This window comes from Penicillium subrubescens (genome assembly GCF_028828155.1).
Source record: "Penicillium subrubescens strain IBT 31985 chromosome Unknown utg000001l_segment0_segment0, whole genome shotgun sequence".
NCBI classification, from domain to species: domain Eukaryota; kingdom Fungi; phylum Ascomycota; class Eurotiomycetes; order Eurotiales; family Aspergillaceae; genus Penicillium; species Penicillium subrubescens.
The window spans coordinates 3,334,055-3,354,803 of record NW_026643151.1 but is presented as its reverse complement, the minus strand read 5'-3'; the positions used below and the strand labels follow the sequence as shown (position 1 = coordinate 3,354,803).

Here is a 20,749-nt window from a genome sequence, read left to right as displayed (position 1 = left end):
CACTCCCTCCTCTCACTCTATTCCTCCCCCTCCCTCCCTTCCTCCACTTCTGGACTTTCTATTCCCTTTTTCTCTCCCTTTCCCCTCTCAATCTTCCTATTTCTCATGTTCTAGACATCTCATCCATTTTCCTATCTATCTCTTATTCCGTCCTCGACTACACCTCACCCCTGCTGATCCAACCTGTTCGACCATGTCGCCCTGACGACTTCCTCTTGGAATCCGACCGGCCTACCGAAAGCATCGTCTCTTTTCTTCGCCCCCTTCCCTATTTATCAACTCTCCGACCGTTCAAAAACCACCGTCCTCACGTGTCGGGAATCATTATCGCCTTCTATTCACGACCATCACCGGTCGGGTTGCGCGCAAACCACTCCTCACCCATCCCCCCCCCAGTGCGCGAGTGCCCGTTGCACTTGTCTCGGATCCTCTCAGTCCGCAACGCGACTCGGGCTGCCTGCAGGGAAACAACTGCATTGTTTGATTTTGTCCATTAAAGGGTTGTGGCCGACTCTAGTCGTTCCTTCGCTCGGGATTCTTTGTGGACATCTTCCTTTTTTGCACCGTTGATTCGGGTTCGCTTCATTTCCGACTCGCCGCTCGTTATCTTCCCTTTTTTTCTACCCTCTATTCTTTGATCCGGTCCCGAAACGGTCATCCACCACGACGCACTTTTCTGGGCATCGACCATTCCGCCTTTCATCTTATTTGTCTCAATCCCATTCCCTTTACGCCTGCGTGTCCAGATTTCCCGACCGTCGCTTCTTTACCCTCCTCTACGTCCCGACGCCACATCCCGGTCCTTGGAACCATATGCGAAGCAGGACAGATCTGATCGCCTCGTTTTCCTTTTCTCTTCTATACTCTAGGGCGCAGCCTTGTGATTCTGGCGGCAGAGCCTGAATCGGCGCGACCGCCCTAAAACCTCCCGTGAGTAACATGATGGGAGACCGCGTGGAATGTATAGGCGTCTACGTCGACGACCGCGTCCGATCGGAAAGATGGGTGCGCCGAAATTCAATCGATACAACGACATCGACTCTGTCGTCTGTCAGTTCTTTACTATCCCCCGACGAGCCAGACGCTTTGCGGGCGGATGTGGAGCAACTGTTGGAAGTGTGTAAAAAAGGTAGGTTCTTGACCCCAGAGTTGCGCGATTGCGGAGCTCCTGTGAGATCATTTACCCTGCTAACCATTCCCCCTCAGTTTACCTCTGTCACACTGGAGCATCCTTTGCGACCAAGCTGGCCGAGCTCAGCGACCACTCCGGCAGTGACTGCACCCCGATCTTTGCTTTCTGTGGCATTGACTTCAACATCGACGAATCCAATCTGGCCCGACGGAAAGCCGGTCGCATTTCATGGGGAGATACGGCTCCCCCGTCTCCCGGGTCGGTTCAGCGTACTTTTACATTCTCCACACATTCGGACGAAGCGCCAGGCCTGTCGCTCCTTTCGGGTGTGTCCACTGATATTCAAGTGCAAGACGGCCCCAGCCTCGTCGTTCCGATCGCCCTTTTGCGCGCCTCTGGTTCGGATGCGCTCAGTGACGCCGCGTTGGGCCCTACCAGCGAACCGCAAAGTCGGAGTCCAGTCACTTTGGAGCACAAGCAGATTGCTCGATGCCTCGATGCGGGCGCAATGGATGTCTTGCTTACTCCACTCGATCGCGCCCGCATCCAGGGTCTGGTGGTCCATGCGTACCGGACGCGCCGAAATGCTCAGAAGGAGATGTCTCGCTTTCTCGCACGGAAGAAGCTGCGCAAGCTGTCGTGGGTGGGGATGCACGAAGAAGAGCCATATTCGTATTTGAGAGAGGTCATGGTGTCGAAGCTGATGAACGGCATTTGCAACCCCGAGGAAATCATTGACGAGTTCCAAGAACGGGATCTCAATGTGACCGCGGATCGCAAAGCACTGATTAAGGAGCAGGTTGGAACCTGGAATTTCTCCGCCCACGATTTCTCGGAAGATGAGCTGGTTTTTGGTGCCTGCCAGATGATCACTCATGCGTTCAGCCTACCCGGACTGGAACATTGGCGGCTGACTCCCGGTGAACTGCAAACATTCCTTCTCGCCTGTCGGGCGGCCTACAACTCCTTCGTCCTCTATCACAACTTCCGCCATGCCATCGACGTCTTGCAATCTGTGTTTTGTTTCTTGCTTCGTATCGGCGCTTTACCCCCGTACGACCCGATTGGTCAGACCCCTGTTACGAAATCCTCCATCGCCTCTCTGATCTCACCCTTTGACGCCCTCACTCTTCTGATCTCGGCGATCGGCCACGACGTCGGTCATCCTGGTGTCAACAACTTCTTCCTTGTGAAGCTCAACGCTCCCTTGGCACAGCTGTACAATGACAACTCTGTCCTCGAAGCCTTCCACTGTGCTGCTTTCTCTCAGATCCTTCGCCGTCACTGGCCCGCCGCGTTCAAGGACAAGCAACTCCGAAAGCTCCTCATCAGCTCGATTCTGGCGACCGACATGGGTGTGCATCAGAAGTTCATGGAACGGATGGGGTCGCTGCAGGAGAAGTTCTACGCAAACAATAAATCGGTCGATGGCTGGAAACCCCAGGATATCGAGATGTACAAGACCCTGTTGTGCGGTCTGCTGATCAAGGGCGCTGACATCAGTAACGTGGCACGGCCGTGGCCAGTGGCAGAGAAATGGACTCAGATCCTGCAGGAGGAATTTGCCAATCAAGGCGAGATGGAGAAGGAAGTGGGCATGGAGACTGCGCTCTTTGGTGGACCTCCCGAGCTGGGCAACATTTATAAGCTGGCCACCAGTCAGATTGGGTTCATGTCCATCTTTGCCCTTCCCCTCTTCGAGGGTATTTCCGACCTTCTGCCACAGTTGCAATTCACGGGCGACCATATTTGTCGTAACCAGGCACAGTGGCAGCAATATGCAAACCGCGAACTGCGCAAACAAGGCTTGCCCATTCAAGAACGGGCGGAGATTGCGGTTTCGCCTCGCTCCCGTAGCCCCGCCGTTCCGGTCGTCGAGTCCAGCGAGAGCACGCCCAGAGCTACTCCTGCGGAGGACTCAGTTCCTCCTGATGATTCTGATTCGCCTGCATCATCGGACCGCACGGAATCACAGTCTCGTGGCTACAATGAGAACAACATCGAGCCAGTGGTGTCACCGGACACTCCAGGCCCACAAATTGAGATCACCGGAACTCCCATGGCGCCGGATATCACATCGTCTCGCAAGTCCTCCAGCGCTATGCCCGACCTCTCCTATTTCTCCATCCCGGCGGCACCGCAATCAGCACGAGAATCGAATGCAACGCAATATCAAAATCCTATCACCGACACAACACGTCCTTCTGGGGACCCGGCCGTCTTAGCTGCTGCTTTGTACGCAAACTCGGCTACAAACGGGACCGCATCAACAAACACCGAAGGACGCGATTATGCAAACGACCCATCATCGAACGACCGGCCGAGTAGCTCTCGCCAGGGGCAGCAGCCGGGATCGACGCGTCACCATGCACACCATAGCTCGTCCGTCCGTACATCTGGCCCGTCAAGTTCCAACCGTAACAGCTGCACTCGTACCCAGAGTGTCAGCACTTACAGCAACAACATGACACCGATTTCGCCTGCGACTAACGCGACGAGTTTCCTGCAGGTGGACAGCGGGGATGAGAAGCGTGTCTCGGATGAGAGCGCCCCTCAGAGTGACCTCGGAGCTCCTGATGACAGCAGTACGCGCCCCAGCACGTCGTATGCTTCCCATGCGGGAGATCAGGAAAGCACCTACAGCCGAAGCCCCAGCTTCTCTAAAGACATCAGTCATCCGCGGTCCGAGAATGGAAACCACCTCCTTGATTTCTCTCATCCCGCACTGAACGGTTCACGCAGTCCGACCCAGCAGTCCAACACTACCGGTGAGAGCATCAAAAATGAATCTCCGCAGGGATCCCCTGAGGATTCTCACAACGGTCTCTTACGGCGTCTTCCTAAGCGACGTAGTCGGCTGCGGCTTGCGTTTTGGAAACGTCGCAATCACCACCAGCAGGAGGTTCATGGTGAATCTTGATTCATTTATCTTTTATATCCCATCCACCCCCTGCTGTTTGATGTTTTTCCCGCTGGTTGGGTGGCTGTATTATGCGATCATGGTCTCACGAACGGTGCATTCTGTTTTTGTCGGTGCTTTGATGAATGTCGAGGAATCGACGCTGCGGCATGATTTTCACGATCTTGGATTTCTTTGCCTTCTTCCTGCCAATATCTTTTCTGCCCTCTTGGGCCTGAGCTTTCTTTGGTCCGACGATCTCGATGAATATCCTATCTTTGCGATATAATTGAGGCATTTTGGTAAAAAGCAATCGCAATGATCTGGTCGTGCTTTGCATAACCAGAAACAAATTTCTTGTCTATCTTATGCTCCTACGTTCCCATCCTCTTGAAAAGGTGGGATCCTCACTGGGTCATGCCACGCATGCCTCGGTATAGTATGTATGAGCATACCCAGGCTCCGGCACCGGTGAACTTTTCTTTCCTACTTTTCTTCTCGAGTCGGATTTTGCGCGACTCTTATAGCATCGGGTTTCGCACCCGCTTCTGCTTTTTTTTTTTTTTTTTTTTTTTTTTGATGATCCATGGATATATGCTCGACGTTTTCCACCACTGTTTTCTTGTTAATCTTTGTTCTATCTGTTCTATTTGCACGTGCGTTGTGCTCTTGGATGCTGCATTTGATACGGATTTGGGTCGGTTATCTTTTAGAATTTGGACCAGGGGGCTGGTGGCGTAGGTTTCAACCCTCTTTTTTACTCATTCGTTGTGTTTTTCATCTTGGACTCACTTGGGTCGGATCTTGTGCCTTTTCATCTTCTGTGGACGTGAGGCTGATCAGCCCTGTTTACGGTTTATATTTCTCGAGACATATATTGAATTTTTGATGTCCACAATTATCGATTCGTAGTTTAGAGATATGCCAACACTGGTTATCAGTCAGTGCCCGCCCAGCAGTGGGTTATACTGACTGTATGTGCAATGTTGGCTATAATAAACATCGTCTGAAGGATCGCAGTCCACCAATACATATCACGTGCTTCATAGTGGGGTAAATCAGCTGCTTATTGTTCTTGCTTCTTGATCTCCTTCGCTTTCCCTTCTAAAATCACGGATTATCTTGAAGTATTGTGTCACAAGACCGGTAAGAAGGCCTTACTTACTGATATGCGATCCTATCTAGCTACTGAAACTCACAGAAGTGAGCACCATATGGCCATAGAGAGTGATTACGGGCATCAAGAGTTTCCATTTCTACGTTTACCTCCTGAAATTATCCACCATATCGCAAGCTATCTCGAAATATATGAGCAAGCATGCCTTATACCATCATGTTGTTTCCTGTACAGGTGTATGGGAACAAAAAGCTGGGAGCAGCTATCAAAACAACACTGCTCTTCTTCTACATTTGAACAGCAGATCCTCTTCCTACATTTAGTAAAGAGGGACCTTCACCCATCACATTCATGGCTATGCTTTGAGTGCAACTCTCTTCATCTCACCCTCCCGGAAATACATTCTCTACGAAAGGTGGACAACCCTTTTTCATCTCTAATAGTGGAAAAGGGACTTTATTATTCACCACATGGGTTCATCTCTGCTGTACTGGACCAGCACAAGCAATTAAGTAATATGCTTGCCCTGGAACCACTCATACGTGATGTAGAGTGGAAGGTACCGTCAGGGTCAGGGTCTGACGGCCTCGCCAGTGCTAGATAGAGTACAATATCGCCCGTTAGATATCACTCGCTTCGGGGGTGGACAGATCCGCAACTCACGGTACTATTCGCATTCCGGTCTTTAAGAATATCTACAATGCGATATGACATTTGTCGACATTTTTGTTATGTCCGACAGAAGAATTCGATCATTGTTTGCTTGATACCCTTGTGGAGAGCACATCGGGGATCAGGAACATGAAGTCAGCCATCGGCCAAATATAAATACCTCTCATGGCGCCATAGATCCTCGATCACTGATGAACGGTCATAGTTATAAGTGCTCGCATGTTCAAACTGGTTAGTACCGACTATAGTGGGAGTCAGGTTAGCGTTTTTCATAGATTTCGTATGTCGGGGGGAACGGCGTGGGAGCAATTACGAAATCTTTTTACTAGGCGTAGTCAGGTAGATATTTAGTGATTCCTTTCCTTCTGGTAGATATTAGTACTATCTTGTCTGTTGACTACATATATACATATGTATGATGATAGGTAGCTCCAGCTCAATACATCATCATTAAATTACAACATTCGTATCCTCATCCAAACTCCTCGTCAACTCCTCCAAGGTCCCAAAGATCCGCATCGCTTCTTCCAAGATATCATTCTGTTCTCGCGCACTCAACAACGACTCCACATCAGTCATGCGAGCACGATACTTGGCCTTAACCTCCCCATCATTATCGATATGCCAAAAAGACAAAGGGCACGGTATTCTCTGAGAAGTAATTTCCACCACCGACAGACCCCAGAAATCAGAACCAGCCTTGAGAAGAAGGGTGCGGATATCCCGGCCCCCGTAAAGAAGGGCTGAATACATGATCCATACATAGGCGACTAGGATATGTGGTTTATCTTGAATCCGGTGGCGGATTTCCTGTCCGACGCGCCGTCCGGTATCTTTATCCTGGTCATTGTCCGAGTGAAGAAGGACCGGGGAACTGGTACTTGGTGGGTGCAAGGATGTCAGGAATCGGATATCATTCTGGAGTGCCTTTGTGCGTAGAAGTTCGGGGATGTAGAGCATTCGCAGCACGGTTTGGATGCGCTTTTTCGTATTTGATTGTGGAGAGGGATCATCGTGTTCTTCGGGATTGGAGACATGGACATCGGCATTGGTATTGGCGTCGGCGTCGGTATCGTGGGATATCCAGTCCACGGGGTCCCCGATTATTGAGAGCCAAGCATCTTCGATTACGTAAAAAAGCTCTGCGTATCGTGATAGACCAAATAAGTAGAGGGCTGGTCTGTCTGTGTGTGGTGGTAGACAGAGTGGGATGCGAGAGAGATTTAGTCTGTGAATGGATGTATGTGGTTCTCTGTTTTCTGAGTTAGAAAGGAAAAAGAAAGAAAGGTAGAGCAAGGTTTAGGTGGGCTGTTTTGGCTTCTGGGTGAGAAGCATAACTGAGTAAAGAGAGTACAGTATGATAGAAAGATGCTAAATGACGTACTTAATGGCATAGCGTAACTTGGCGAGTAAATCACCAGTTGTCATGGCGGGATGTGTGTGGCACCGCGCTGTAAGGAACTGTGGGGGCAACTGTGGCCCTGCATATGTGGATGATCTCCTTGAGTTCTTTCTCCGTCTAGGCTGATGATTTGGGTATGTAGTGTTGGAAGAAAGAAGAAAGGTAAAAAAAAGCAAGGTTGGAAGCCATGATATTAAATCTTGAAATTGTGGGAGAGTCCACAATTTGGAGTCTGGGCCGTCGGAGGTCGGCGTTTACGCCACAGTTCAGGTAAAGAGATAACCAAGGCCTATGTTCATTTCGTTATGGAGTATAGAGAGGAATTTTGAGTATTTTGAGGGAATTCAGAAGTATAGTTTATAGTTTAAATTAACCTATTCTAAACAGCAGTAGTTCTCATTATTCTAATGCATTTTATTATCGCATGAACGGTCGGGGAATTCAGTCGAGACAAGCAGAGGCAGTGACGGGACGGGCTAGACGGACGAAAAACTGGTTTGGGGCCTGTTCTATTCAATGGATGACATCCAGTAGCGAACACTGGACACTACTAGTCACTTATTGCTCTACCTAAGCTAGCCTAGTCTAGGGTTAAAGCACTAGCTCAACTTAGTTCACCATAGTGACCATGCTACTACAGTAATAGCTCACCATTTCCATCCTCGCGGCATCACATTCTCTAGTCGTCATAAAACCAAAGATTCCAAGTTTCCCAACCTCGACGCAATAGCAATCAGCAATTAGCAACAATCTAGATCCCTGCTTTTTCGACATTTCCATTCAAGGAGCCTCGGGTGTTCATTTGTCGTCAACGTAACGTAACCAGGGGGCCCGGATACAGAGAGCAATGACGAACGATGAGATATGATCATCCCGATCTTAATGGACCCCTTTAGATCGAAGATCAAACCCTCTCTCCGATAAAGTTTTGGAGCTAGATCGGATTTTTGCGGGGCTGAGGAACTTGTTTCTTGTCGATCGCGTTCGTCGCTGGATGGGTGATGGGATGAACTGGTATGACGTTCAAGGATGGAGATGAATGTATAAATAGGAGGTCGTTTCTCGACTCACTACAGAGAATCATCGATTGCGATTGCCAACAATACAAGCACTGCTTTGCTCAACTTCTTTCTCCAAATTATCTGAAGAAATCACCTCGATAATATCATAATGGCCGACGACTACGTGACCAACGACCAGGACATCCCCGTTCAGGACGATATCCAAGACGTCGAGGATCCCATTGATGAGGGCATGGCCAACTCGGATCAGCAGCTTGGTTCGTCAGTCACACTCTTTCACTTAAATATTTGCTAACATGGATATTACTATGGTTTAGCCAACGATGAAAAGGAGGCCATCGATCGCTCCAACATTATCAATGAGCGGACTCGTCACGCAAAGCCTCAGACCGACAACGGATATAACGAGGGTCCTTCTGAGGAGGAGTTGCCCTAGATGTTCTCAATATAGGGGTGAGAACCAGAAACTTGTATGAATATCGTGTACAATAACCGGTGGATAAATGAAGACATGGATACTATATCGCTACACTTTCATATTGCTTTCAATCCCATCAATAGTAGTCCCCTTTAAGAAACCATCCTAGCCCAAAGGATATTAAGTACAATCCTCGCACTCTTTCTTCGGCTCTCCTTGGTCTTGAAGATTTTCTTCCTTCTGGCCCTTCTCTTCTCTCCTTTTCTCTTCTTCCTTCTTCAGAGCCCGATCTGTATGGCCCAGGTCCCTATTTGGAGCGATGATATTTCGAACAAGAGATTTGAGAGCTTTGACCTCTGTATGCGTATATGGATCAATGAAATAGTTCTATCCAAAAAAAAAAAAAAAAAAGAAAAAGGGATAAATAGTAGTGAAAAAGGGAAGGGAAGAGAAAGGATTCAACTTTCATGATCGTACCTGGAAATCCGCCATCTCGCTTCCGGTCCCAAAGGAGAATCTCTTGCGTCGTGACTTCTCCCTCTGAGGAGGCTGTCGCTGTCGCATGCCAAATGGTAACCGTGAAAACACCACCGGTCACAGGAACCAGGGCAACCTCGCCCAAGTCCGTGCTAAATGTGGAAAGGAGTTCTTGGGCGAACTGGACTGTGTTAGCATTGATTGGGTTACATGAAGCGCATATTCTTCCTAGATGATACTGCAAAAAGGGATCAAATACGGGAAAACAGGAAGTAGGAGGCTAAAAGAGATGACCATACATATGCAGCACGGAGCATCCATCGGCATTGAGTACAGAACTTAATCGCAATGCGGGGTAGATGGACACGCTCGAGTGCAGTCTTCTCAACCTCCGAGGACGGAGGAGCTGTAGTAGACGAGGACGCTGCTGTTCCTGATGCGAGAGTATTCTCGATTGGAGCCGTTGGTTCGGTCATGGTGAGTCTAGAAGCTTGAATAGCCCAGGTATGTAGGAAGATCTGGAGATCCGAGAAATCCTACGGGGAAATTCCGGTAAATGCCCAAAAAAAGTTGATGGGAATTGGGAAGTGTCGGCAAGCGTGAGGAGTTCTAACAGATTCGTTCCTCGGTGAGCTGTAGTTGATGGTGAAGAACCTCAGTTCGCAAGGATGAGTTTAGCAGCCGTTGGTGGGATGATGTCAGCGGGGGGTGTTGCCTGATTCGGCAAGGTTCGTCTACAGGAACTAATCACTTCTACAATCGTTACGGGGCCTGCATGGCCTGTCTGCATCTTCCCGGGGACGGATACCAGGGGCTATCCTATGGGACATACCAGTGGCTTGAGGCTGAAACACATTCCCAAGTGAGGGGGAAGTTTGGGACAAGACAAGCCAAAGGAATGGCCCGAGAATTAGAATTATATCGGTTATTGTATTTAGTCATTGGATGCAAATCGAATCTATGATACACGAATGGCAACCCGACTCTCGTGCAGTGCAGAGAGGCTTTTGGAGGAACCCAGAAGAACAAAGGAAAATTTGGCTTCAAAACACACACAAGGACGACAAAGGGGGTAATGGTGCTATAGGAAGATAGGACGAAGAAGAAAGTAGAAGTAGACGACAAGGAAATTAACAAGGAAAAAGGCGAAACAATAGAAGAGACAAGGTAAGCAGGGTCGATCATATCGTCCAGTGTATGATCTACCGGAGCTACCATCCGGGGAGGTGGTGGGTGGATTGGACCTAGGAACGATCAATCTACTCGCGTGATCCCGATTAAGGCGTAGGAAGGAGGTTTCGTGCAGAGCCAGCAGACGATTTCTTCGGCGCATGTCTTTTCGCTTGTCCGCGCCCGGCAGGTGAGCGATCGGCGTGGTTGTTCGTCTCCCAATGGGAGGGGAGGTTATCGAGAAGGGTCGAAGACGATCATCAGGGGTGGTGGAGGTGGAGGAGGAGAAGTAAAAAAGGATCCAGAAGAATTAGATGAAGAGGACGGGAGGGAAATAAAAGAAATCGTGTCGTGGCGATGGAGAGAAGCTGTTCGTCATGAGGACCATTACATGACGGTGCAGCAGCCACCCTGCTGCTGGGGAGCGTAAGGGTCCTCCCGCTTGTCGACCTGGGCGAATTGAGTTAGCGGGATTTGCGCGCATGCGCCCACCTATTGAACGGTCGCATACCTGTCCCCATACGGAGGGCACCATGAAATCGCGAGTGTTGTTGCAGTAATTGATGAGCCTATCAATGGAGAAACCTTTAGGTCAGCTCTGTCCGATTGTGGGTGGTAAAAGTGGTCCACAATTCCGAGGTGGTCATAGTGACCACTTGGGGGGCCAAACTTACGAGAGAGCCGCTTCGGACACCTTGACCCGGGGACGGTCGAGATCCTCCTTCAAACGGGCATTGAGCTCGGTCAATCGGCGATACTTGAGGTCGGCGACACTCTGCTTCTTGTTCTTAACATCACCCCCAGAGCGAAGTTCGTAGGCAGGCATGGTGACGGTCGGCGAGTCGAGGTATGTGGGTGAGTGTGCGTGGATAGAGGCGCGCGATCGAGAGAAAGGGGGGTGGCCGGGGAGGGGGCTGTTTGTGTGGACAACTGGGGGGAAATGGCCGGGGGGATACGATTCCAAGAGAGAGGAAGGTTCTGGAGGGCTTGGAAGCTCGCGCGCACTTCTTTGAAGTGAGTCGACTCGACGGAACAAAGAACAAAAAAACGAGAGAAAGTGAGCGGCAGGGTCAAAGGAAGGGACGTGATGGATGATTCGGGGGGAAGGGATTATTGGAGAGGGATTTTCCCCGTTGGCTGTTTTGCCTGTTTGACTGGTTTGTTACGCCTGGGGGTTTTGGGTGATACGGGGTGACAATACAGGGGGTGACAAGAAATACGGGGTGGTCCGTGGGTCATTTCTAGTCTGGCACTATGGGGTGGTATGTTATTTAGTATCAGATATGTAATGGAGCTACCATAATCCTTCCTCCAGCGTACTGTATGTATGCACATCTTTAATACTGTACACTCGACTCATCAATAGTGCGACAATAGGTCCAGCCCGCCGAGGTACCCGAGTCGACTCGCAGATCTGACCCGTCTGAAAGAATCATCGTCCAGATGCAAATCGGACGACTTGAGCTGAGTAGTCATATTTCAAGGATTACTATTTACAAATCCAACCAGCTGACATCAGGCCCGACATACATAAGTTACTAACTTATCTAGATTCTAGAGCAGTGTTCATTGTATTAGATCCACTAGTGTATGTATGGTATTGCTGTAATCTAGATACACACTGTATTGTAGTCAGCTTTGTTCTCTTTTCCAAACCTCAGGCAGCCAGATTACACGTGACTGCCCCATCGCTTAGCCCGAAGTGGGAACGCCGGGCAATTTTCGCTGGCTCGCGCACAACAGGCACTTCTCCCCCTCAAGGTTAAGGGACTTCGCGTGGCAGCATTTTCAACGTCGGTCTAAGACCACTGCCCGTGTGTGTGGCGCCTGCAACTCGTTGCCCTCCAATATTCGACTTTTTCGAACCTCCAAAAAAATCTATCGCCCCGAAGGGCTGCGTTGCCCAACATGCCTCCACCACCTCACATCAAGCCTGAGAATGTCCTCAAGGTGCGTTCAAGATCATCAACAACCGCCCAAAATATCAAAGAAAATTGCATCTAGGAGGATTCGGGTTACTAACATTCACGATCATTTCTATAGAGGGCCCAGGAACTTATCGCTGTCGGTCAGGCTCCCGCCGCCTTGACCGTCCTTCACGAACATGTCACCTCCAAGCGCACCCGCAGCAGCCCGATCGCTTCGCTCGAGCCGGTGATGCTGCTCTTCGTTGAGCTGTGTGTCGATTTGCGCAAGGGAAAGTCTGCCAAGGATGGCCTGTACCAGTACAAGAACATCGCCCAGAACACCAACGTCGGCACCATCGAAGTCGTCCTCAAGAAGTTTATCGAGCTTGCCGAACAAAAGGTCACCGAGGCCCAGGCCAAGGCCGACGAGATCCAGTCTTCCCTCGAGTCCGGCCCTTCCTCCTCCACCAACGTCGAGGACCTGGAGGCTATCGAGACCCCCGAGACCATCCTGCTGGCCACTGTTTCCGGTGAGCAGTCCCGTGACCGTACTGACCGCGCCGTCGTCACTCCCTGGCTCAAGTTCCTGTGGGAGACCTACCGTACCGTCCTCGAGATCCTGAAGAACAATGCCCGTCTCGAGATTATGTACCAGGCCACCGCCCTGCAGGCCTTCCAGTTCTGTCTGAAGTACACCCGCAAGACCGAGTTCCGCCGTCTTTGCGAGCTGCTCCGCAACCACGTTCAGAATGCCGCCAAGTATTCTACCCAGATGCATGCCATTAATCTGAGCGACGCGGATACCCTGCAGCGCCACTTGGACACCCGTTTCCAGCAGTTGAACGTTGCCGTTGAGCTGGAGCTGTGGCAGGAGGCTTTCCGCAGCATTGAGGACATCCACACCCTGCTGAACCTGAGTAAGCGCCCTGCCAAGAACGTCATGATGGCCAACTACTACGAGAAGCTGGCCCGTATCTTCCTTGTTAGCGAGAACTATCTCTTCCACGCTGCTGCCTGGAACCGCTACTACAACCTGCTCCGTCTCTCCACCATTGCCCTGGCTACCGGCTCGAGCACCAAGAAGGAGAACCCCTCTGTCACCGAGGCCGACATGACCAAGGCCGCTTCTTTCGTCCTTCTCTCCGCTCTGTCCATCCCCGTTATCAGCACCACTCGTTCCCGCGGTGCTCTGGTCGACGTTGATGAGGCCCGCAAGAACAAGAACACCCGCCTCACCAACCTGTTGGGCATGGCCCAGCCTCCTTCCCGCCAGGTCCTGTTCCGCGATGCCCTCAACAAGGGTCTGCTCAAGCGTGTTCGCCCCGAGATCCGTGATCTGTACAACATCCTCGAAGTCGACTTCCACCCGCTCTCCATTTGCAAGAAGATCACTCCAATCTTGACCAAGATCGGTGCCGATCCCGAGATGGAGAAGTACGTTGTCCCTCTGCAGCAGGTCATCCTTACCCGCCTGTTCCAGCAGCTGTCGCAGGTCTACGAGTCCGTCGAGCTCAAGTTCGTCTACGAGCTTGCCCAGTTCCCCGATCCCTTCCAGATCACTCCCGCCATGATCGAGAAGTTCATCATGAACGGCTGCAAGAAGGGCGATCTGGCCATCCGTGTGGACCACATCTCTGGTGTCCTGACCTTCGACTCGGATGTCTTCTCTTCCTCTAAGGCCATGCACGCCGGCAGCGCTGCCGGCTCTGCCGAAAGCGAGATTGGCGTCCAGCGTCTCCAGCACACTCCTGCCGAGATTGCTCGCTTCCAGCTCGCCCGCCTGGCCAAGACTCTCCACGTTACTTGCATGTACGTGGATCCCTCCTACAACGAGGTCCGCCAGCAGGCCAAGCAGACCGCCCAGGCCCGTGCTCTGGCTGGTGCCGCTCAGGAGCACGAGGAGACTCTGGCTCGTCGTGTCATCATCGACAAAAAGAAGGAGGCTGCTACTGATGCCCTCAACCGCAAGCAGCGGGAGGAGGAGACTCGCAAGCGTATCCGCACTCAGCAGCTCCAAGAGGCTGAGAAGCAGCGTCTTGCTGATGAACAGCGCGAACGTGAGCTCAAGCGTGTTAAGGACGAGCAGGACCGCATCCGTGCTGAGGAGCTCAAGAAGCAGCTTGAGGAGCTCAAGACCGGTGTCAAGGGTCTTGATATCAGCGAGTTCGACCCTGAGGAGCTGGATGCCAACCGCCTGCGTGCCATTAAGCTGGCCCACCTTGAGAAGGAGAAGAACGAGCTGAACGACCGCGTGCGCACCACTGCCAAGCGCATTGACCACTTGGAGCGTGCCCTCCGTCGCGAGGAGGCTAAGCACGTCCCCGCCGATTACGAGGCTCAGAAGAAGCACGACTTGGAGCTCTACGAGGCCCAGAAGGCCGAGACTCTCAAGGAGGCCAAGCAGAAGCACGCCGAGGCTGTTGCCCTCAAGCACCGTCTGGGTCGTCTCGTGCCCCAGTTCTCCAGCTTCCGCAAGGAGCTGTCCGAGAAGCGCCACGAGGAGTTCGAGAAGCGCCGCAAGGCTGCCGAGCGGGAGTTCGAGGCCAAGAAGAAGCAGCGTGTCAAGGAGGTGCAGGAGCGCCGCCGGCGCGAGAAGCAAGAGCGCGAGGAGGAGGAGCGCCGTCTCAAGGAGGAGGAAGAGCGTGCCGCCCGCGAGGAAGAGGAGCGTGTGGCTCGCGAGGAGGAGCGTCGTCGTGCTTTGGCCGAGGAGAAGTCCAAGCGCGAGGAAGAGCGAGCGTGAGTTTATCCCCACTCCTATTTCGTCTTATATACACTTCAGACTAACATTGATGATATAGCAAACTCGACGAGATTGCTCAAAAGCAGAAGCAGCGCGAGGAAGAGGCCGAGGCCCGACGCAGTGCCCGCAAGACGGGTGGTGGTTTCGTCCCCGAACCTACTGCGGAGCGTACCGCGCCCCGTCTCAGTCTCGCCTCTCGCCCAGCGGTTGCTGCCGCCGGTGGTGGTGGTGGTGGCTGGAGAGAACGTTTGGCCGCCAAGGAAGCCAGCGGTGGTGCTGCCCCCGAGCCTGCTGCTGCGCGCGAGGAGCCTGCTCCTCTCCGCAAGGGCGGATACGTGCCCCCTCACCTCCGTGGCGCTGCCTCTGGCTCCGCCCCGCCAGCTCGTGAGGACGGCCCCGCTGAGCGTTCCGACCGTTTCGAGCGCCCAGAGCGTACTGAGCGCTTCGAACGCCCCGAGCGTGCTGAGCGTTCAGACCGATTTGAGCGTCCCGAGCGTACTGAGCGCTTCGAACGCCCCGAGCGTGCTGAGCGTACTGACCGTTTCGTTCCCCGCCACCTGCGCGATCCAACCTCTGCCACCCCCGAGGCTCCCCCAGCTGATAAGCCCGAGGAGTCCAAGCCCAGCACTGGCGGCAAGTGGGTGCCCCGCTGGAAGCAGCAGCAGTCTTAAGCTGATGCACGGGTGGATCTCTATGTTTTCTTCTTTTCACCTTCACTTATAGGGAGCGAACTAAAAAAGTGACTCGGACAGCCTTTTTTTTCTATCCGGCGCATGTTTCTTTTTCATGACCCATCTTGCAATGACCCTGTATCATCGGCCAGGACTCCTTGCCGCTCTCTTTACACACGGTCGCCAATTCTGGCCCATCGTTCCTATTTGATGTGTGTGTGTCTTCTTGCGTGTTTCATGTTCTTTAATTTCCCCATCTTCTTGTTTTCCTCCGGATAGGTCTATATTTTGTCATCCGTGATGCCAATATCATGCCCTGTTTCGGTGCGTCGTTGGTCCCGAATTGGAATTGGGATTTCAGTGAATGAGATCAATATTAGACGAATCAATGCCTTTTTTAGGACAATTCTTTCTTCCATTGTAGCTTGGTCCTCTGATCGGAGTTTAACGGTCCTATGTTGGTAGGTATGCGGATTTAACGGATTTAGCCCTAACTTCTGTGTTCAGAACGTCGAATAAGATGATCACCAGGCGGTTTTTCTAGCTTTCATAAATTGATCCTTTTATTGCACGGTCTTCTATGTATCGTTGATTCTTCGTCCTGTTCGGGAAGAAAGTAATCCGAGTTGCCAGCACAAAATAAGCGTTTTTTACCTCTAATATAAAGCTATATAAGATCCTATATTCTCGTGTCCATACCATCATATCAACCCAAAACACATCTTTACTTCAATTTTTATAAACCGATTCATCCACCTCACCTCTCAACCCCCAAAATGCCTTCAAATCGCGCAGCATGGCAAGACGCCGTCGGCATCCCCCTCTCCATCCGACAAACCCCCTACCAAACCAACCTAACCCCAACCCAAATCCTCATCAAAACCCAAGCATGGGCCATAAACCCCGCCGACCACATCCTCCAGGACATATCCCTCCCCTTCGTCAAATACCCCGTAATCCTCGGCGAAGACATCGCCGGAACAATCGAAGCCCTCGGCAGCGAAGCCAGTGCCCATTTCCAGATCCATGATCGTGTGCTTGCTTTCGCGCAGGGCGCAACACGGGGATCAGATATGGGCGGGTTCCAGGAGTATGTCGTCGTGGATATGGCGTTTACATGTGGTATACCGGGGGGCATGAGTTTCGCTGAAGCGAGTGTTTTCCCGTTGGGGTTTACGACCGCAGCTCATGCGTTGTTTAATAGTAAGACTCTTGCTTTGCCGGGGCCGGAAGTTGATGTCGTGCCTGGGAGCATGGGGAAACGAGTGCTTGTATGGGGTGGTGCGTCTTCTGTTGGTGGGAATGCGATTCAATTAGCCCGTGCGGCGGGATTGGAAGTTCTTACCACGGCGTCGAAGAAGAATTTTGAATTTGTGGGGAAGCTGGGTGCGAGTATGGTCTTTGATTATACTAGTGAGACTGTCGTGGCGGGTATCGTTTCTGAACTGGATAATAGCGGCGTTCCTTGTGTGGGAATCTTTCAGGCTGCTGGGCACACTGATTCTCTCGGGCCTTGTTTTGAGATTGCACAGCGGGTGAAGGGGGATATTTTTGTTATTACGACTTCCCCATTGCAGGAGGGTGTTGTTCCTGAGGGGGTGAGGGCGAAGATGTTGCTTGGGGATAGTCATGATGATATCCTGGTTATGTGGAAGGAGTTCTTGCCAAAGGCATTGAAGGAGGGTAAGTATATTGTTGCTCCTGAGCCGCTTGTTGTTGGAACGAGGGGGTTGGAGGGGATTCAATTGGGATATGATATTCTGAGGAAGGGTGTTTCGGCGAGGAAGGTCGTTGTTCTAGCAAAGTAGGGTAGTTGGTTTTCCTGCCTTTTACACACTGGCGTGCTAGTTGAGCTTGAAAGATAGTCATTGGGGGACGAAATGAAGAGACCAAGGGTTTCAAAGCAAAATACATGATATTTCATAGCCTTAGTGCCACCTCTAATAGTATATGTTGTAGGGATATAGCGATCTAAGCTTCAAGGTAAGGGGAATGTGGTATGAACAAAAAACACCACCTGGGTGGGATGGGGATGTATCACAGGGCCAGTGTAAACACAAAGAAAGATAATCATGAATAAGGGATATCAGACAAGAAAAATGACCCAAGCAAAGAGCATGAGGGTCAAGGTGCACATCGGGAGGTAATGATCTCCTCCCAAAGTTCAACCTTAAAAGCAATTAGAATAATTTGGCATGGAAAGGATGTTAAGCGGCTGCCACTTCGGCACCAGGCCCGAATAATTTCTCGCGCCATTCGCCGCAGACAGTCTCAAAGCCGCTGACGACGTCTCTGCACTCCTGGCCTGCCTCGCGACCCTTGAGCCGACGGTCCCAATCACCACGCTCAATCCATCGCGAGCCCTCCTCGCGGCTTTCTTCCTCGCGCCGGAGATCTGCAACGAGTTCACGCGCAGATCGGAGACGTCGAGATGCCGTGGATGTTAGTTGGCGGGACTCATAGAGGGTGTCGCCTAGACTACGGAGGGAAGCGGTGATGTCCGCAGTTTGTGTGACGAGAGCTTGCAAAGAGACAAGGGGGTTCTGGGTATTTTGCTGCGAGGGTGTTGAGGGCCGAGAGCTTCTGCGGGGCTGCTCGGGGAATGGATATGGGAGGTTTGGCAGGAGGCCTTCATCGATGAGGGGCATGAGGGAGTCAATGGCGTCTTCTGAAAGGAGAGGAAAGGGTGAGAAGAGTAGTGGGTGGATTAGAGATTGGAGGGTGCGTGTTTGGTGAGTGAGGTGGGATGTGATGGAAGAATGGGCGGTGATCAGTCTATAAAGGACCATTAGTTCTTAACTGAGCACGAGGGCACCCTGCTTTGTGTACTCACCGCATGGCGCTATTCTCAATGCCACTTTGTCCACCAAGATCTCGGAGTGCTTCAACCGTTCGTTGAATGACATGGTCACTCTCACTCCCATTATTCTCAATGCCTCGGCGCGCCAGGCTCTCGATATCGGCCATTTGCATCTCCAAGGAGGGGGAGATATCTGCCTCGTCGAGATCCGAGTCATTCCCATAATCCGATCCATCGTAGTGAGATTCTTGTCGCCGGTGCTGCCGAAGCTGAGTGGCACGAAGCCGATTCCTGCGATCTGGTGAGTCCACTGTTGGAGACGGAGCGCGCATATCGCGAGCGGATTGTATGTACCCATCCTCTTCATCGCTGTGGTCCATCTGCTGTGACCCCGCAGCTCCCATTTCTTGCCCCGATGCATAATCATAGCCTTCTTCCTCCTGTTCCCACGCGTCGGCCAGTTCATCAGCCAGGTTCCCTAAACCACCGCCGTTCGTTTCGGCAGAGAAATCCACGGACTCTCGGTGCGACCCGTTCATGGCAGTTGTGCCCGGGCGGGAGGTGACGGGTGATGGCGGGGCGGACAAGCGAGGGGTTCGAGGCGAGAGAGGGCTATGAAGACCAAAGCCATTGACTCCTCCTGTTCCAGGAGAGATTTGCGAGTCGTCCAGGTCCGAGGGGCGGCGGTGAGAGAGTTTCAGGGGAGATGGTGGGAGGGGCGGCATTGTGGCGGACAGGAAGGGTGCGCTGAGTCTGTTGTGTATGATAGAGAGTGTATAGAGATCGAGGTCTGTGAGGTACGAGATTTGAAGTCAAGAGAGCATGAAACGAAAGAAAGAGACCATGGACACGCAGTGTTGATGGTCTTCCGCAAGCAGGAAGTGTGGGACAGTGTAATAATGGTATCTCGAGCCGGCTATCGCAGCATAACCCGGGAAAGGGGAGAAAAGGAGAGATTAAACCCCGTTTGAAGGAGAGACAATAATCCAAGGACCGAACTCATAAATATATCAACACAAGCTGGTTGCGCATCGTTAGTGAGTCGCTTCGGACGATAATCGATCATCGTATTCCCCGGTAGACAATAGAGGACACCGCGGGATGAATCGCATAATTAATAAGCACAGTTATGCTGCTTTTATGACTACGCTCAACCACGCGCCTGGCTGACTGAAGCTATGCTCTTGTGCCTAGATAGAATGCCGAATAGCCTCCTACTGCGAAGGAAGTATGTCCATCAGATCATGTTTAATTTTCCGACAATAGGTAGTTGGGCGAGACGACCAAACAAATTATCTATTGGTCCATAATTGGTTCTCCGAAATCATATTCAGGTGGGGTACAGAGTACTTAATCCAGGATTCCTCAGATATTTTATATAATGGCAAGGTGCCCGAGTGGTGAAGGGGTTCGCCTGCTAAGCGGATGGCTTCGGCCGCGCGTGTTCGAATCACGTCCTTGTCGGTTTTTTTACCTTTTGGTTTTTGGATGGAGGCCTTTTTGGATATCCCGTTGAAGTCATTAACCATCCTCATATACAACCAGATGGCCGTCACCGGCCGTGATCATTGAGCTCAGATATGGTGTATGGTGGACTATTGCGAGGAATCAAAATGCCGATCGTACCAACTGACCACTGTCCTGGTACGTCTGTGTCACTGTTGGCTTGGGGCACCAACAACACTGTCATCAAGTAAGAATTAGCCGCAGTGGGTAAAGACAGGAGTTTGAAATACACAAGCCTGTTATTTGAGGAAACCTCGAAGCTATTGCCAGTGTCGCTATGCTCGAAAGTATGGGTTATGCGGTGTTTATGACCCGTTCATGTAGAATAACTTTGTAGGTTATAGTTTTTAAAATACCCCAGATTTTCAACAAATAGTCACTTTGGCCGAGTGGTGAAGGCGCGCCCCTGCTATTGCAGCGACTGGATTCTGTCGCAGAGTCCAGGGAACTAGCTCAGGGCGTTCATTCGTGAGCGTAGGTTCGAATCCTGCAGGTGACGTTTGTTTTTTTGGTTATTATCTTTGGACACAACTTTTTTTCCACGCCATTCTAATTAGCCATGTCCGAGTTTGCTGATTCCCTAAGGTGCCGTGAGTATCAAGGCCTCGTAGTAGCCTCGTTTATGTACGAGTACCCAACCGCGGTGCTACCTGAACCACCCCATTTGTTATTGCTGTATATGGAACTCGAACCATATTTGAATTCACACCATACTAATTTTAGATATATATCTCTCATGAGAACCTTGAACGTGAACCTCTCCAACACTCGTGGTAATGCTTAACGGATGATGTCGAAATGATGGAGTTGCTACTT

The 20,749-nt window shown here is 51.4% G+C and overlaps 9 protein-coding genes across 9 annotated transcripts; 4 read left to right on the top strand and 5 right to left on the bottom strand.

Annotated features, from left to right (window-relative positions):
• Positions 1-942: 942 nt before the first annotated feature.
• Positions 943-4,052, top strand: pdeB (3',5'-cyclic-nucleotide phosphodiesterase PDE2; the record flags this gene model as incomplete). Its single annotated transcript, XM_057147085.1, has 2 exons — positions 943-1,129; positions 1,207-4,052. The coding sequence occupies 2 exons, from the start codon at positions 943-945 to the stop codon at positions 4,050-4,052; spliced, it is 3,033 nt and encodes a 1,010-aa protein (XP_057014971.1).
• Positions 4,053-4,137: 85 nt separating this feature from the next.
• Positions 4,138-4,329, bottom strand: N7473_001144 (uncharacterized protein; the record flags this gene model as incomplete). Its single annotated transcript, XM_057147084.1, has 1 exon — positions 4,138-4,329. One exon carries the CDS (start codon positions 4,327-4,329, stop codon positions 4,138-4,140), a length of 192 nt encoding a protein of 63 aa, XP_057014970.1.
• Positions 4,330-6,270: 1,941 nt separating this feature from the next.
• Positions 6,271-7,248, bottom strand: N7473_001143 (biliverdin-producing heme oxygenase; the record flags this gene model as incomplete). The annotated part of the gene is made up of 2 exons (XM_057147083.1): positions 6,271-7,072; positions 7,205-7,248. 2 exons carry the CDS (start codon positions 7,246-7,248, stop codon positions 6,271-6,273), a joined length of 846 nt encoding a protein of 281 aa, XP_057014969.1.
• A 1,144-nt stretch (positions 7,249-8,392) lies between these two features.
• On the top strand, positions 8,393-8,680 carry N7473_001142 (uncharacterized protein; the record flags this gene model as incomplete). Its single annotated transcript, XM_057147082.1, has 2 exons — positions 8,393-8,501; positions 8,562-8,680. The coding sequence occupies 2 exons, from the start codon at positions 8,393-8,395 to the stop codon at positions 8,678-8,680; spliced, it is 228 nt and encodes a 75-aa protein (XP_057014968.1).
• An 89-nt stretch (positions 8,681-8,769) lies between these two features.
• Positions 8,770-9,787, bottom strand: N7473_001141 (Rdx family protein). Its single transcript, XM_057147081.1, has 3 exons — positions 9,439-9,787; positions 9,140-9,320; positions 8,770-9,018 (listed from the first exon to the last, which is right to left on the bottom strand). Exons 1-3 carry the CDS (start codon positions 9,613-9,615, stop codon positions 8,843-8,845), a joined length of 534 nt encoding a protein of 177 aa, XP_057014967.1. The 5' UTR covers positions 9,616-9,787; the 3' UTR covers positions 8,770-8,842.
• A 272-nt stretch (positions 9,788-10,059) lies between these two features.
• N7473_001140 (guanine nucleotide-binding protein subunit gamma) lies at positions 10,060-11,411 on the bottom strand (the record flags this gene model as incomplete). Its single annotated transcript, XM_057147080.1, has 3 exons — positions 10,060-10,759; positions 10,821-10,878; positions 10,984-11,411. Coding segments are annotated over 3 exons (549 nt in total), but the record flags the coding sequence as incomplete, so codon positions are not given.
• Positions 11,412-11,949: 538 nt separating this feature from the next.
• On the top strand, positions 11,950-16,033 carry tif32 (putative eukaryotic translation initiation factor 3 subunit EifCa). Its single transcript, XM_057147079.1, has 3 exons — positions 11,950-12,259; positions 12,353-14,952; positions 15,015-16,033. Exons 1-3 carry the CDS (start codon positions 12,218-12,220, stop codon positions 15,625-15,627), a joined length of 3,255 nt encoding a protein of 1,084 aa, XP_057014965.1. The 5' UTR covers positions 11,950-12,217; the 3' UTR covers positions 15,628-16,033.
• A 370-nt stretch (positions 16,034-16,403) lies between these two features.
• N7473_001138 (zinc-binding alcohol dehydrogenase family protein) lies at positions 16,404-17,435 on the top strand (the record flags this gene model as incomplete). The annotated part of the gene is made up of 1 exon (XM_057147078.1): positions 16,404-17,435. The coding sequence occupies one exon, from the start codon at positions 16,404-16,406 to the stop codon at positions 17,433-17,435; it is 1,032 nt and encodes a 343-aa protein (XP_057014964.1).
• A 399-nt stretch (positions 17,436-17,834) lies between these two features.
• On the bottom strand, positions 17,835-19,152 carry N7473_001137 (uncharacterized protein; the record flags this gene model as incomplete). The annotated part of the gene is made up of 3 exons (XM_057147077.1): positions 17,835-18,402; positions 18,461-18,718; positions 18,782-19,152. The coding sequence occupies 3 exons, from the start codon at positions 19,150-19,152 to the stop codon at positions 17,835-17,837; spliced, it is 1,197 nt and encodes a 398-aa protein (XP_057014963.1).
• Between the last annotated feature and the right edge of the window lie 1,597 nt (positions 19,153-20,749).